This window comes from Cervus canadensis, chromosome 1, assembly GCF_019320065.1.
Source record: "Cervus canadensis isolate Bull #8, Minnesota chromosome 1, ASM1932006v1, whole genome shotgun sequence".
NCBI lineage: Eukaryota > Metazoa > Chordata > Mammalia > Artiodactyla > Cervidae > Cervus > Cervus canadensis.
Genome location: NC_057386.1, coordinates 13,899,333 through 13,913,313, shown reverse-complemented (window position 1 = coordinate 13,913,313; position 13,981 = coordinate 13,899,333). Strand labels below are relative to the sequence as shown.

At 34.8% G+C, this 13,981-nt stretch overlaps 1 protein-coding gene across 1 annotated transcript in view; it reads right to left on the bottom strand.

The window, feature by feature from the left end:
• Nucleotides 1–13,981, bottom strand: part of SMURF2 (SMAD specific E3 ubiquitin protein ligase 2) — a 114,096-nt gene that overhangs the window by 23,137 nt on the left and 76,978 nt on the right. Inside the window, exons 4-9 of the mRNA XM_043464466.1 lie at nucleotides 13,082–13,215; nucleotides 12,127–12,192; nucleotides 10,365–10,449; nucleotides 7,868–7,951; nucleotides 5,393–5,595; nucleotides 3,045–3,129 (exon numbers count right to left, since the gene is read on the bottom strand). Of these exons, the coding sequence (XP_043320401.1) occupies nucleotides 3,045–3,129; nucleotides 5,393–5,595; nucleotides 7,868–7,951; nucleotides 10,365–10,449; nucleotides 12,127–12,192; nucleotides 13,082–13,215 (657 nt within the window). The remainder of the gene's footprint in view (nucleotides 1–3,044; nucleotides 3,130–5,392; nucleotides 5,596–7,867; nucleotides 7,952–10,364; nucleotides 10,450–12,126; nucleotides 12,193–13,081; nucleotides 13,216–13,981) is intronic.

Sequence of the window (13,981 nt, the reverse complement as noted above, 5' to 3'; positions counted from 1 at the left end):
GGCAGGTGGATTCTTCACCACTGAGCCACCTGGGAAGCCTGTTATTATGTCATACATTCTGTTATACAGGACCAAGATTTATAGGACCTTAAAGAATGAAATAAAAGCAGCATATCTAATATAAATTTGAACTATAGCCAATAATTATAATGACAAATCTCATCAAAATTATGTTTTAAAAGTTAAACTAGAAAAAAGTTTTCCTGAAATAACCTCTTCTTGGCCATAGTGATAATATAATGATGGGTACCCATAGATTTGTACAATGATTTCTGACTTGTGCTTACAGAAGCCCAAGATTTTTCTGCTTCAGAACAACTAAATATTGGAAAGAAGAAACTATTTTGAGACACTGCTAATCTTCAAAAGAGGCAAGGGGAAAAGTTCCAAGAATCCTCCTCAAATTTTTTTTTTTTAAGTGAATTGAGCTGGAGCCGGTACATGAGAGGCAGACAGGTAGAGTGGGGGGCTGCCAGAGAGCAGTGATTAACTGGTAAACTCAGCCTCAGGCCAGCAGCAAGGTTGGAAAAGGAAATCTGGAACTTCCCCACTGAGAACTCAAAGGCAAGATGAAGTGATTCCAGGAAAAATTCCTCAATTCTCACTTTAGGGTCACAGAACTCCAACCAATTAAAATCAAACTCACAATCAAAGATCACCAAACACTTCAGAAAGGAATTCATGGTGACTGAGAGTCAGCAGAAACAAAACCACGGAATTAGATCCTCAAGTACTATCAGAGATCAAAAAGAATAGCTATGATATGCAATGTTAGAAAAAAATAATAAAAGGGAACAATTACAGAAACAAACTATCACTCAGAGATTAAGAATGAACAGATAAGTTTTTAATGGAACTTTTAGAAATGAAAGGCAATTACTTCAAAGAATGAATAATTCTTTTGCTATAATGCAGCATTTGACCTTATATCATTTTATTCAGAATTTTATAGATTTACAGTCATACATGGGAGAACTCTAAAGAATCGGTAAGCAGCAGCAAACTGTAAACACACTATGTGGAACTGAGACATGATTAAAGGAAGATGGTATGGTATCAAGACTACATAGTCGGTATGCCACAGAGTGAATAACAAAGCATCATTAATCATTATTTTAAAGGGAAATACAAAACATTCTGAAATGGGACTTCTCAGGTAAATCTAAGTTTACTGGGTATCTTTAAATAAAGCTAGTCTTAAAAGTGTCTGAGTTACACTATTTTATAATGTCTTTGACTAGTAATAATATTTTAATAGAAACTAAATATTTGTAGTCTGCTTCGATAAAAGATCCTCCATACAAAAGACTTATTTATTAAAGGAACTCCCCAAACAAAAGATATATATTTTAAGATAACACTTTGGAGCATAAAGACTAAAGAAAAGAAACACATAATCCAGAGCATTATTTCTTAAAGTTATTATTCAGTACTCAGTATGAAATATTCTTAAATCCTTATAGAAACCCCTTACTAATTAATGAAAAACTGACTGTTTCCTTAGGAATAAGAACATATTGTCAACTGTGGTGCCAAAATCTCTCTCAAATCCAACTTCTGATGCCGGCTTAACATACTACTCTTTCAACAGGCAACTCAAGATCAACTTTCACACTACTGTAAATTATTTAGTTTTCTTAAGAATCATTTTTCTTCTAAACATTTCCTTACAAAGACTTTAATTTTATAGAAAAGTTCAATATTGACCTTCAACTTGATAAACAGAACCCAAAGCACTTCTTTTCACAACTTACTTATGTAACAAAACTCTTATTTCTAAAAATTAGGCACTTGGATTTTTTTCAGTGAGCTTATTAATAAAACAAAAAATTTCCTCTCCACTATTTTTTTTTTAAATCAACAGCTTATATCATGAACACAGAGAAATGGCCACCTTGACACAATCATCAATGATAACACATTTCCTTGGCTGCCACTCTCAAAAGATTCTAATTCTATCACAAAGTAAAACACGTTGCGAACTCCCTGGCTGCTTAGGCAGTTTTCACTGTTGGGGCACAGGATCAATCCCTGGTAGGGAAACTAAGATCCCACAAGCCGCAAAGCAAGGCCAAAAAAAAAAAGAAAGCAAAACATTTTCATTATAATAGCTTTATTTATAAATAAATAGAGTATCAAAGCCATCCAAAATCAGCTAATCACATCTGTTTTTCATTCAAAAACATGACTCTTGACAGAGCTCTGAGTACAAACTTTATGCAGAAAAAGATCTGACTCTCCATGGGACTTTTTTTTTTTAAGAGAAGAATGTTCTATTTAATATATAAAATATCCTCATCTTACAAAGGTATACGTGCAGCTTACAAAGTTGATTTAGAAACTCACTTAGAACTCAGTCTTTTTTTTTGCAGCTTCAACTAGACTGCTTGGCACTCTCCATCTGTTCATTAGAAAATAATTCAAATAGCTAGTGCCTTAAAATGCATTATTTGATACTAAAATGTACTAGAAATTATGTTAAACTACTAAATTGATTTTGCATCATGTCACCTTCTTGAAGTTAAAAGATAGCTGACATTTTGGTTGGTAAATGCATTCAACAATGCCTGCAGTTCAAATATACAAATATGGCATTTAAAATAAATTTAATTTCTTTTAATTGGGTTATTTTGCTTCTACTTTAAAACCTGAAGATTGATTATACTTACATAAAGCTAAAATAAACAAACCTTAAAAAAAAAACTAACCAGAAATAAAAATATCAATTTACTACCCTTAAGAAAAATGTTTTTGTAAGGTTTCCATGTTTTCCCCAGGTCATTTTTCAAACTCTTAAAAGACTCATGTTTCTGCCTTGATTTTTTTAAGGGGGAGGAGGAAAGGAACCAGGGACTGGTTGGGGGGTAGGGCACTGGGACAGGCCTGCAGAGAAGTAAGAACTTTCAACCAAATGTCAAACTGAAAAAATGATCTGAAAGAGCCAAACTTTTACTATTTTAAGGAGTTAAAGATTAAATAATCAAATAAATCCTCAGTGAAATGGATATTCAGTGGTATGAAGGGTATTCGGAATATGCTCTTACCTAGGCACTCTTGGATCATGCCACGTGCTCACGCCAGTCTGAGTATGTAAGAAATACACCTGCCCTTGTTGCGTTGTCCTCTGTTCTGTAAAATTAAGAAACACTAATGATAAAAACATACTCAGAATATCCAAATCAAAGACAGCTATAAACACTAGGACATGAATAGGTAAAATTTCCAAATTACCAATCTATTTTATTACAAAGGAATTGCCTTACTTGTTCTGAACTCAGAACACATTTCTTCCTGGAAACAATCTTATAAATGATGCTGAGGGTCACAGGCCAGCTATCTAAAATATGGCCCAAATATGAAACATGTTGCAATGGAAAATAGAAAACAAGACTGTTATAGTACCAACAATTAAATGAAACAAACATGAAATTATCTTTTATTTGTCTTAAATGTAGAGACTAAGGGGAACAGAAGGGCTCAGAGGAAGAGGCCAGCAAACTCTGAGGAGATTCTCAGGGGATTTGTAGAAACTTTCAGAGAGTTAACAGGCTGGGAATGCTTTTTAAATAATGCCTAATTTTATATCAAAACTTGTATTTTTTTCTTTCCCTGAGAGAAGTGTATTCTCAAGTCTACACTTGGACTCGAACAGAAGCAAAAACAATGGAATACGAGAGACATACCCTATAGTCAAAAATAGGCAACAACTGAAAAATAATCAAGTTAGAAAGAGAAAGACTAAAGGCAAGTGTGCCTACTAGAGAGAAAGAAGTCACAGGTAAAATTAAGTCAAAGCCCTTGGGAAGAGAGTGAGGAAGCCAGAAAAGAGAAGGAATCTTTGCAAGGGTTTCTCTAATGGGGTTTCTTCAATGGTGGTTTTCAGTCTTCTATTCATTTATGCTTTCCAGCAACAGAACTACTTTAAAAAAAAATCTAATGAAAAATTCCAATATATGAAACAATAAAACTATTGCTAATACTTATTAGTATACATTTGTTCACAAACTTGTAATAAAAATCAATTTAAACGTTAAACTTTTAAATTATAAATGCAAAAATGTTTAAAACTAGCTCTGCATGACAGCTGCAATAATTTCAGCCTTGGAACTCACTTTTTACTCCTATGTTTCAGTTGTACAAAAAAATTTTTTAATTGAAATCACACAAGTATAAAGTATGACTACCCCCACTCCAAGCCGCTTGCCTTATAATCTCAAAGAGAAATGGCAGGCAATACTAGATTGTAATGTCTGAACATTAATAATGACTGCTAAATTTTACTAATTTTAACTTCTCATGAAATTTCATTTATTTCTTACAACAAACCTACAGGGTTGGTACTAATATTTCCCCCTTTTTATATAAGATAAAACCAGAGGCTCAGAGAGGTTAAATAATGTCCCCAGAGTCAAACAACTATTAATAACATGTGGCAAAGACAGGATTTAAACCCAGGTCTGCCTATTTCCCAAGTTCCAAGCTCTAATCACTGTGCTTTAAGTTAACCTGTATGGCCTCACACAATTAATGGGGGAAAAAATTTTTTTTTTAATTAAAGAGTTAAAGTATTTAATAAAGTCAGAATGATGCATTTAAGTTTTAGAAATATTCTAGAGTAAAATTAAGTTAGATCAGGCAATTCCCAGTGTTGGTCACTAGGTGTCACGACCAGCCCATGAGAGCTTATCTAGAGGCTGTGAAAAGGGCAAGGGTGTAATTTGGTTAAGTTTTTAACAAGAGAGTACAGTTGAGTTCATACAAGAGTTCACAAGATGCGATTTATTTAGGAAGTTCTGTCCTCAGCTACAAGAAGACTCAGGTCCTCTTTCACATGGAATTCTAAAATTTAGGAAACTACATAAGATTATATGTTTACACAAACATAGAAGTGACTAAATCATTTATAATAACCCAATCATTCAGATAACCCCAAACTTATAGACAGTACAAATATAATATATAAATACCATCACAAACATGCTATTTAAATTATTTCTAAATATGTAAGTCTAGAAAATTACATTACAGTTCTGATTTCAGACTGCCATTATCAAGAACACTAGCATCTCACTTTTTACAGTGCCTGTGTACAAAACAGTCTCATGCTGTTTCATATGCTCCTCACAATACCTTTGTGAAAGGAGAGGTATTGTTCATCTCATTTCACTGCAATGGAGCAAAAAGGCTGAGGTTAAATGACTAGCCCAAAGTCAAACTGTTGTTAGTCTTCTATCACTTCAGAGACTTATCAGAGTTGGGGAGTTTTACATTTATTTTCATGCAGAATTCCTAAACCCAGATTAATGACTACTTTAAAAGCTGATTTGCTGGCTTTCTTAGCAAGCTTAAGTCAATAAAACACACTTTATTTTTCCTCTGGTAGTTGTCATACCATAGCCTTCTGGTAGGTCTGGAGGAGTATGTAAATGTGTCCTGCTCATGTAATTTCTATGTCGTTGTGACCTGACTCTTCTCTCTGCCAGTCTGGGATCTGAAGACTGTCCACACGTTGCACCATTTGTTCCACTAATTGGAGTGTTCTCATCAACAAAGCAGCTAAGAGGTCTGCCGGGACTAGAATATTCAGATGCCGGTCTATCAAAAAGTAACAAGGAAAAAAAACCTTACTCAACTCAGATATCAGAAGTAGGGTTTTATAGACAATGTGTACTGCAGTAACAATCACTTCCAAGAAAATGGAATGATTAATACAAACATGATGACTTCAAGAAACTCTAAATAAAAGCAAACCAGAAGTCACAAAGCACGAAAGAAACCCAGGTAATAAGCAGATTATCAATTACGGATTAAAATCACTTTGGTGGTGGTGGTTCAGTCACTCAGTCGTGTCCCACTCGTTGCGACCCCATGTACTGTAGCCCACCAAGCTTCTCTGTCCTTGGGATTCTCCAGGCAAGAATACCGGAGTGGGTTGCGATTTCTTCCTCCAGGGGCTCTTCCTGACCCAGGAATCGAACCCAGGTCTCCTGAACTGTAGGCAGATTCTTCACCATCTGAGCTACAAGGGAAGCCCTTATTGATCTTAATTACACTTAAGATGAAATCCACATATATTTGCAGATGTGTGTACGAGCACACAAAGCCCTACTTGGCTCAGCTACAGGCCACCTCAGACTTGCATTTCCACCATTCTCCCATGCTGCCTCTGCCACACTAACCCTCTTCCTCCTCCTCAAGCTTGCATGGCTGTTCTACCTTCAGTGCCAGAGTAGCCCTTCCTCCTATTTAGGATGAGTTTTTCTCCTATTTTCTCTAGGCCAGACTCTTTTTTGTCATTCAAATCACAGCTTAAGCTTAAATGCTGCCTCTAAGAAGTCATTCCTGACCTTCAGATCTACTCACCCAGGCATTTGATAGTACATCACCTTACCTCCTCAGCAGAGCAGTTAATTCTGGTATTTTCCTCATTTGCAACCCTGTTTCTGCCCGTCTTCTCCCACTAGAATATTTACTGAGAGAACAGAGTCTGCCTAGTTACCCACTACATATATTCCCGTACCTAGAACAGTACTCAGCATATATTTAAGAGAAGTAGTTCAATAAATACTGAATGAATAAAGAAAGGAAGATAGTTTGTTACTTCAAAGAGCTTCCAGTCTCTTATAGGTCAACCAAACTAAGAGGATAATCAAGAGTTAATTTTTAAACTAACATGTACAATCAACTTTATACATGTGAAAATTAAAGTCAATTTTATCAGTTAAATGAGGAGGAAAGGGACTTCACTAAAACACTGACACAAGCACACATTTATTTACACTGAGATGTGATAAAAATAGGTTCTTCTGACTTCAATATAATCCTTGGCAGGTTAATACTAGAAATAAACTCTCAAATAAGCATTTTTTAAAATGGCAACATAAGCTAGGCTTTCATCCAAGAATCCCAGTGTAAGAGAGACTTAGTGACTCAATGAGTTAAGCAATTTAATCCCAATAAATGAAAGTAGGTATAGGTATAGCTAATGAGAAGCATTCGATGTTCTATGTCTGGGGTCCTTCCTGTTCAGGGAGAAAAAAAACAGTAGGGGGAGCAAAGCAAGCACTGCGTAAGTACAGGTGGCAAATAAACTTCCTTATTTTCAAAAGTAAAAAATGAAATCCAGCCATTTATATCCTATTCATTTTCAGTTACTTAAAGAGCTTTCCTTGAAGCTTTCAAAAATTACCTTGTATCCCCCTGTCTTCACACATTAAGCTCCAGGAAGGCCTTTCTGCATTATTCATTGTTATAGCACAGAGCCTAGCATACAACAAGTTAGTAAATTCAATGATAGCTGTTACCAGTGTCCTGAACACTTTTCATCCTGTTCCCCCTTACTTGGCTAAATCTTCATATTCTTCAGGATTTTTAGTTCAGAGATTCTCCTCCTTCAGAACTTTCCAAGTCCTACCATTCCCTTACCCCCGACTCCAAGTCAAGTGCCTCTCCAGATGGTCTCAGGCCATCTGGTTCTTCTCTTGATCACAGACCTTACTGGACACATATAATCATCCCTTGACATGACTGAATAAACGGTGATCCCTGTACACATATTTTGTTACAGCCATTCAATAATGGACTCAAAAAATTTAAGAGTCGCAGGAGTAAGATGACTTCTCAAGGTATTCCTTTAGCTCATTTAATAAATATTTACTCAATACCATCACAGGTCATGGAGCTACAATAACAGGATAACCTGCTAAGCACTCTTTATTAAAAATAATAAAGGCATCTGCTATAAGATCTACTGATCTAGAGCAGTTTACACCAAGAAAAGAAATCTGGTAAAGCTGACATATAAACAGAGGGTGACTTCAGGAGGGTGAATAGCATAGACTCTGGAAAGAGACTCATATGTTCTCACCGTGTTGGGCGTTCCCACTGCGTAGTTCTTGTTATGTGGTTTAGGTACTGGATTCTTCCAGAGGCAGTTCGCCTTTCTTCCCAGCTTAAATAAAAATATTGAGAGATAAAGCAGTAATAGGAAGCCAGACATGGAGTGATTTTGGTGCAAGACAAAAGACATTTGTTGTTATGAATCAGCAATGACAAATTGAAAAAACAATACACAGAATATAGGAATTGTTTCAACTTATTTTACAACCACAATATGTCTTCTGGAATTCTGAAGCTTTTAAAATATTTATTCTGAGGAGTGACTATTTTCCATCAGCCAAACTGAGAATTTTTCAATGATGTAAACAATGCTCAATTATTAATAATTATACTAATTCTCCAGAATTTAGTGGGAGGGGAAAAAAGTCCATACTAAAAATAAAAATGACATGTAATTTTAAAAAATTAAATGTAACTAGAAATGTATATAAAAATCTTTCCAAAGCATTTAGGCTACCCAAACTAATTTTTTAATCTTCATATTTTTATTTTCTTTTACATATTTTCTATAAAAAGTTATGAATTTTTAAAAAATTTTAAGTATAGCTGACATACATTATATTAGTTTCAGGCATTCAACATAGTGGCTTGACATCTCCATACACAATGATCACTAAGATAAGTCTACTAACCATCTGTAACCAAAGTTATTACAACATGGACTATATTCCTTATGCTGTACATTACATCCCCATGACCTACTTATGACTGAAAGTTTGTACCTCCCAATCCTCTTCACCTATTTCATCCATTTCCCTACCTCTCTCCACCCTGGCAAAGCAATACAGTTTGTTCTCTGTGTCTATGAGTCTGTTTCATTTGTTTGTTTACGCTGTTTTTCAGTTTCCCCATATAAGTGAAATCAGATGGTATTTGTCTTTCTCTGCCTGAGTTATTCCACTTAGCATAATACTCTCTAGATCCACCTGTGTTGTTAGAAATGACAAGATCTCATTCCTTTCTTATGGCTGAGCAATATTCTATTTTGTGTGTGTATGTGTATACACTACATCTTCTTTATCTATGTCTCTATTAATGGACATACTTAGGCTGCTTCCGTATCTCATCTACAATAAATAATGCTGCAATGAACAAAGGGATGCATATACCTGTTTGAATTAGTATCTTCATTTTCTTAGGATAGATACCCAGAAGTGGAATAGCTGGATCATATGGTAAATCCATTTTTAACTTTCTGAGGAACCTTAATACCATTTTCTATAATGGCTGCACCAATTTACACTCCAATCTATGCCATACAAGTGTTCCTTTCTCTCCACAACTTCATCAACATTTGCTATTTATCAAATTAAATTTTTAAAAAGCAAAAATTTCACTTCTTCTTCAATCTTATTAATATAACAAAAAAATTGGGTAAGTAACTACAGTAGTGTTAATATTCCACCAAGCCACTGGCAAAAAAAATAGAAAATAAAGAGACACTTGCAGGTTCCCCCCCCCCCACTGTGATTACAATTACAGTACAATGATGTAGAACAAATTTAGAATAATTAGCCTTACACTTTTGTAATCTCTCAATATTGATTAGTTATTTCATCCTAAACTTCTCCCTCAAAACTGTGTTCCAGTTCTGCCATTTTTATGTGGCCTTTGGCAAAATACATAACTTCTCTTGAGTCTCAGTTTCTTACGCCTGTAAAATGCATGAGGGTGGTAGCAGGAGTAATGGTAGTAGTAATAGTAGCTAATTATTTGTTAAGCACTTGCTGTCTGTAAGACATTGTGCTACATCAATGATTTCCGTTCATCCTCACAAGTATTTAAGGCATGTGCACTACCATCATTATCCTCTTTGATAAATATAAACCAAAGTTTACAAAAGCCAAATAAATGGATTAAACTTATAAAGCTAGTAAGCAGAAGGGTAAGGATTGAAACCCTAATGGTCTAACTCCAGAATCACATGCTATGAGAAATAAACAGAAGGGTAAGGATTGAAACCCTAATGGTCTAACTCCAGAATCACATGCTATGAGAAATATTATGTATATCATGTAATGATAAATGATATAAAGTGCTAACTAACACTTGTAGGCTCAATAAATGTTACTATGTTATTGTAATTACCATTACACAAATTCTGTATCCCATCCCTTTAAATAGAGCAATGTCTCAGATTCAGTATGTATATGCCATGTTTTGAATAATTTAATCAAACAAAAAAGCTTTTGTTTTGAATATATAATATTTACAAGAGATTTATATCTGTCAAGCAATTTGATTTTTTCCCAGTCAAAACTCTTAAGTAAAACAAATGTAACATACCTAATTTCGTTCATAATTAATTCATATCTTATCTTATTAATCTGTTGTGATAAGATTCCTCACTAATTTTCTAAGTACAAGGAAAACCAGGACTCTGGAACTGATCAGCAAATTTCTAAAGTATAAACACCAACTTATTGCTCATTATTTTAAGGATATTATCAATGAATTTAGCTTACCCATCTGGTAAATCATTATCAAACAAACGACTGCAGTCCACCACTTGTCCTCCTGTGCCTATTCGGTCTCTGGACTGAAGGCTTACTATTAAACAACAAAAACATCACTAAGAGTCACAGAACTAGAAAGAATTACTGCAATTTACAATACTGCTTTTTAAAAGGTATCTGGCTTATTAGCTTATTTTAATAGTTTTTTTTTTAATAGTTAAGAATGAACTCTTTCAGTTCAGTTGCTCAGTCGTGTCCAACTCTTTGCGACCCCATGAATCGCACTCTTTAGTTTCTACTAAATTCTGCAACTTCTTTGTCCATGAGATTTTTCCCTTTAAGGTTTTCTACCTTTTATCATGTTCATGGAGGAGAGTCTAACTCCTTTTCTTCCTATCTTAATGGGGCAACACAGTCCATGCTGCTGCCGTTGCTAAGTCTCTTCAGTCGTGTCCGACTCTGTGCGACCCCATAGACGGCAGCCCACCAGGCTCCCCCATCCCTGGGATTCTTCAGGCAAGAACACTGGAGTGGGTTGCCATTTCCTTCTCCAATGCATGAAAGTGAAATTGCTCAGTCATCTCTGACTCTTAGCGACCCCATGGACTGCAGCCCACCAGACTCCTCCGTCCATGGGAGTCTCCGCGCAAGAGTAAAGTCCATAAGTGCACTTGAAACATAACACATGAAAGGTATACTTGTGTATTCCACATTTTTTAGTTTTTAACTTCCTTTTCAATCTAAGAATGACAGGAGTTATGAATAATGCTGTAGTTTAGATACTTCCCTGATACCCACAATAGGGCTTTTGTTATGATGCTACTCTGGCAACTCCCTAACCATGAACCTAATTCACTGCCTCCTAAATTTAAGCCTTTCAAGTACTTTCTGTAACTAAAACCTCTCTAACAGGTTCATAAAATGCAATTTTTTTTAAAAAAATATATTTTGGCCGTGCCATACAGCATGTGGGATCTTAGTTTCCCAACCAGGAATTGAACCTATGCCCCTGCGTTCGAAGCACAGAATCTTAACCACTGGACTGCATGGGAAGTCTCACATATAATGCAATCATTTTACTCTAAATTCTGCTCTATAATCAGATGGTAAGATTTCAATTGCATGTTTCTTTTTTAAGAAGCTTCAAAGGAGCCCATCTCAGTGTCCTACACCATTCTAGGTATCTTGATCAACCTCGATCTATCAATTCTTAAGAAAAGTCTCAGGAAATTTTATATAATGGGGTCAATTCAAGATAATCCCACTAGTCCAGTAAGCGCCTATGAGTAAGGGAACAATTTTCCCTTTCTCCAATCAGTGCTATACTGCTATTCCTCATCCTATTTTTTTTCAGTTAGTAAAGATTATTTTAAAACCATAAAGTATAAAACTGGCTTTTCTTACTCAAAAACTAGTTTGAGAAGATCTTGACTTATCTCAAAGTTTTATTGTATTTGTATACTTTAAAAAAATTCCTGCCTAAAGGATCAATAGTTCTTCATATTAGGAGCCTATTTTTTACACTATTTATATTTTGTTCCTTTTTAAAAAAATTAAGTTGGCCTGGGCTCTGGATCCAGTATTCAAATAATTTTACATGACTTATTTAATTCATGCCAGTACAATGAAGCTACAAAAGCTACAGTTATTGTACTTTGATTTAAAAGGTATTTAGAGTCTGCTGTGCTAAGTTGCTTACTTGTGTCAGACTTAGAGTTTAGGTCAGCTTAAATTAAACCAAAATTCATATAATTTTCAGTTCCACACTTACCTACTATCTGTCCTCTAACTGTATCATTGTCATTTGGCCCAAGTTTGCAAAGATCCAACCTCTGATCTATTTCAAATCAACAGCAAAAGGAAAAAAAATAAGTTGGTATCAGAGATTCTAACATCTATAGAGTGATAGTAAATTTCTACAATCCATTGGAAATTGGACCAGTCATTTCAAGAATTTTTAAGGTTTGATGATGAAACAAATGTTCAAAATTTTAACTGCACACATAATATTAATATAATGTCTCAATAAAAGCTGACAAACTCAGATTTCAAAAACCATAATACATGGTGTCAACAAGCAGTTATTTTTTCTTCAAAAATTTCAAAACACTTTAAATCTTAGCTTGCCATTTAATAGTTTGGTTCTTAAGCAATTTATCCCTAAGCTTTATTTTTTTCATGTATAATTATAGTACTTACCACATATTAAGGATTAAATCAGATACTTATGTAAAACTCTCAGCACAGTAGCTGGCACATAAGCGTCCAAAAATGTTCATTGTTGTCATTATTTTTATCTAACCATTTCAAATAACCCCCTGCCCCAACACACAACATAAATATTAATAAGAGGGCAACTATAAACTAACAAAAGGGTTTGAGTCAGTTCTGGTACTAATCACTTAGAAGCAACTCACTTCTTCTCTCCTGTCTCATCTGTAAAAACAGACATGACACTGGCCTGACCAGTTACAGTAAGGAACAACGTCAACCACTGCATGCTGGTTTTCCTTTGATTACGGCGCTCGTAACTGAATTCTTAACATGTTTCATTTGTTTTGAAAAAGTCAACAAAATAAATTTAGAGCAGGAATTTTTATCAATGTTTCAAATATACAGGGGAAGTTAGGTTTCAGACCCCTGCCTCCCCCATCAAAATATACATATATGTATATATATTTAAATTTATATATTTGAATTTTTAAGAGCACTTGTTATCTACTTACAACCAGTGTCTTTGAGGCGGTTGATGGCATTGGAAAGAAGACGAACACAACCAAGAAATCCAGCACCTTGTTTTTTATGGATCTTCTTGTGATTCCATACACTGATCGTTACTGAATCAGACTTTCCAATATACCTAAAAAAACCAAAATGACTGCATGAGTAACCTGGCAACTATGAATAGTTAATATAAAAGTTTTCTTTCCTTTTTGTTGTAGTCCAAAGTCACAAATGTTTAGAATATGGCTAGATAGCGCAAAATATGTTTGAATTCAATCTATCCACAGGACTGAATTTTTTTTTTAAAAAGCTCAAAAGTAAAGTCTAAAAAGAATTTTTAATATATTCTTTAACACATTTGCCACTTTCAGATTGAGTAACAATTTTTGTTAATAAAAGAAAATATTTTAGTAGCTAGTGTCACAGAATTCTATAGTTTATGATTATTTCTTTCCAAAAACAAAAATCTTAGAAGAACTTTTATCACAGTCACATTTTAAATATATTTCAATGACATGACCTATTACCTCAGCGAATACTCAGTTCATTTTCAAGGGGCATTGTCAAGGCTGACAGACCAAAAATCTGACATACCTGTTATGTTTTAAAATGCTGTAGAACAAAAGCTGATTGTAACGCTTTTCCCCTGCTTCTTTCCTGTATGCAGGCCTTGAGCGAGCAGGACTCTTGCAGATTTCACTTCACTGCCTGCAGACAAGCAGAGCAGGGAAAAGCGTTACTACACTTGTCTGTGCATACACCTGGAAGTGTGGAGAGCTCTACCACAGCCAATTGTTAACATGGTGTCATCCCATGCGAAAATACAATAAAATATCAGTAGAACCCTAAATTTCAATGACTCTAAGAGGTCAAATTTTTGGTCCAGCAACCTTGACCTTAAA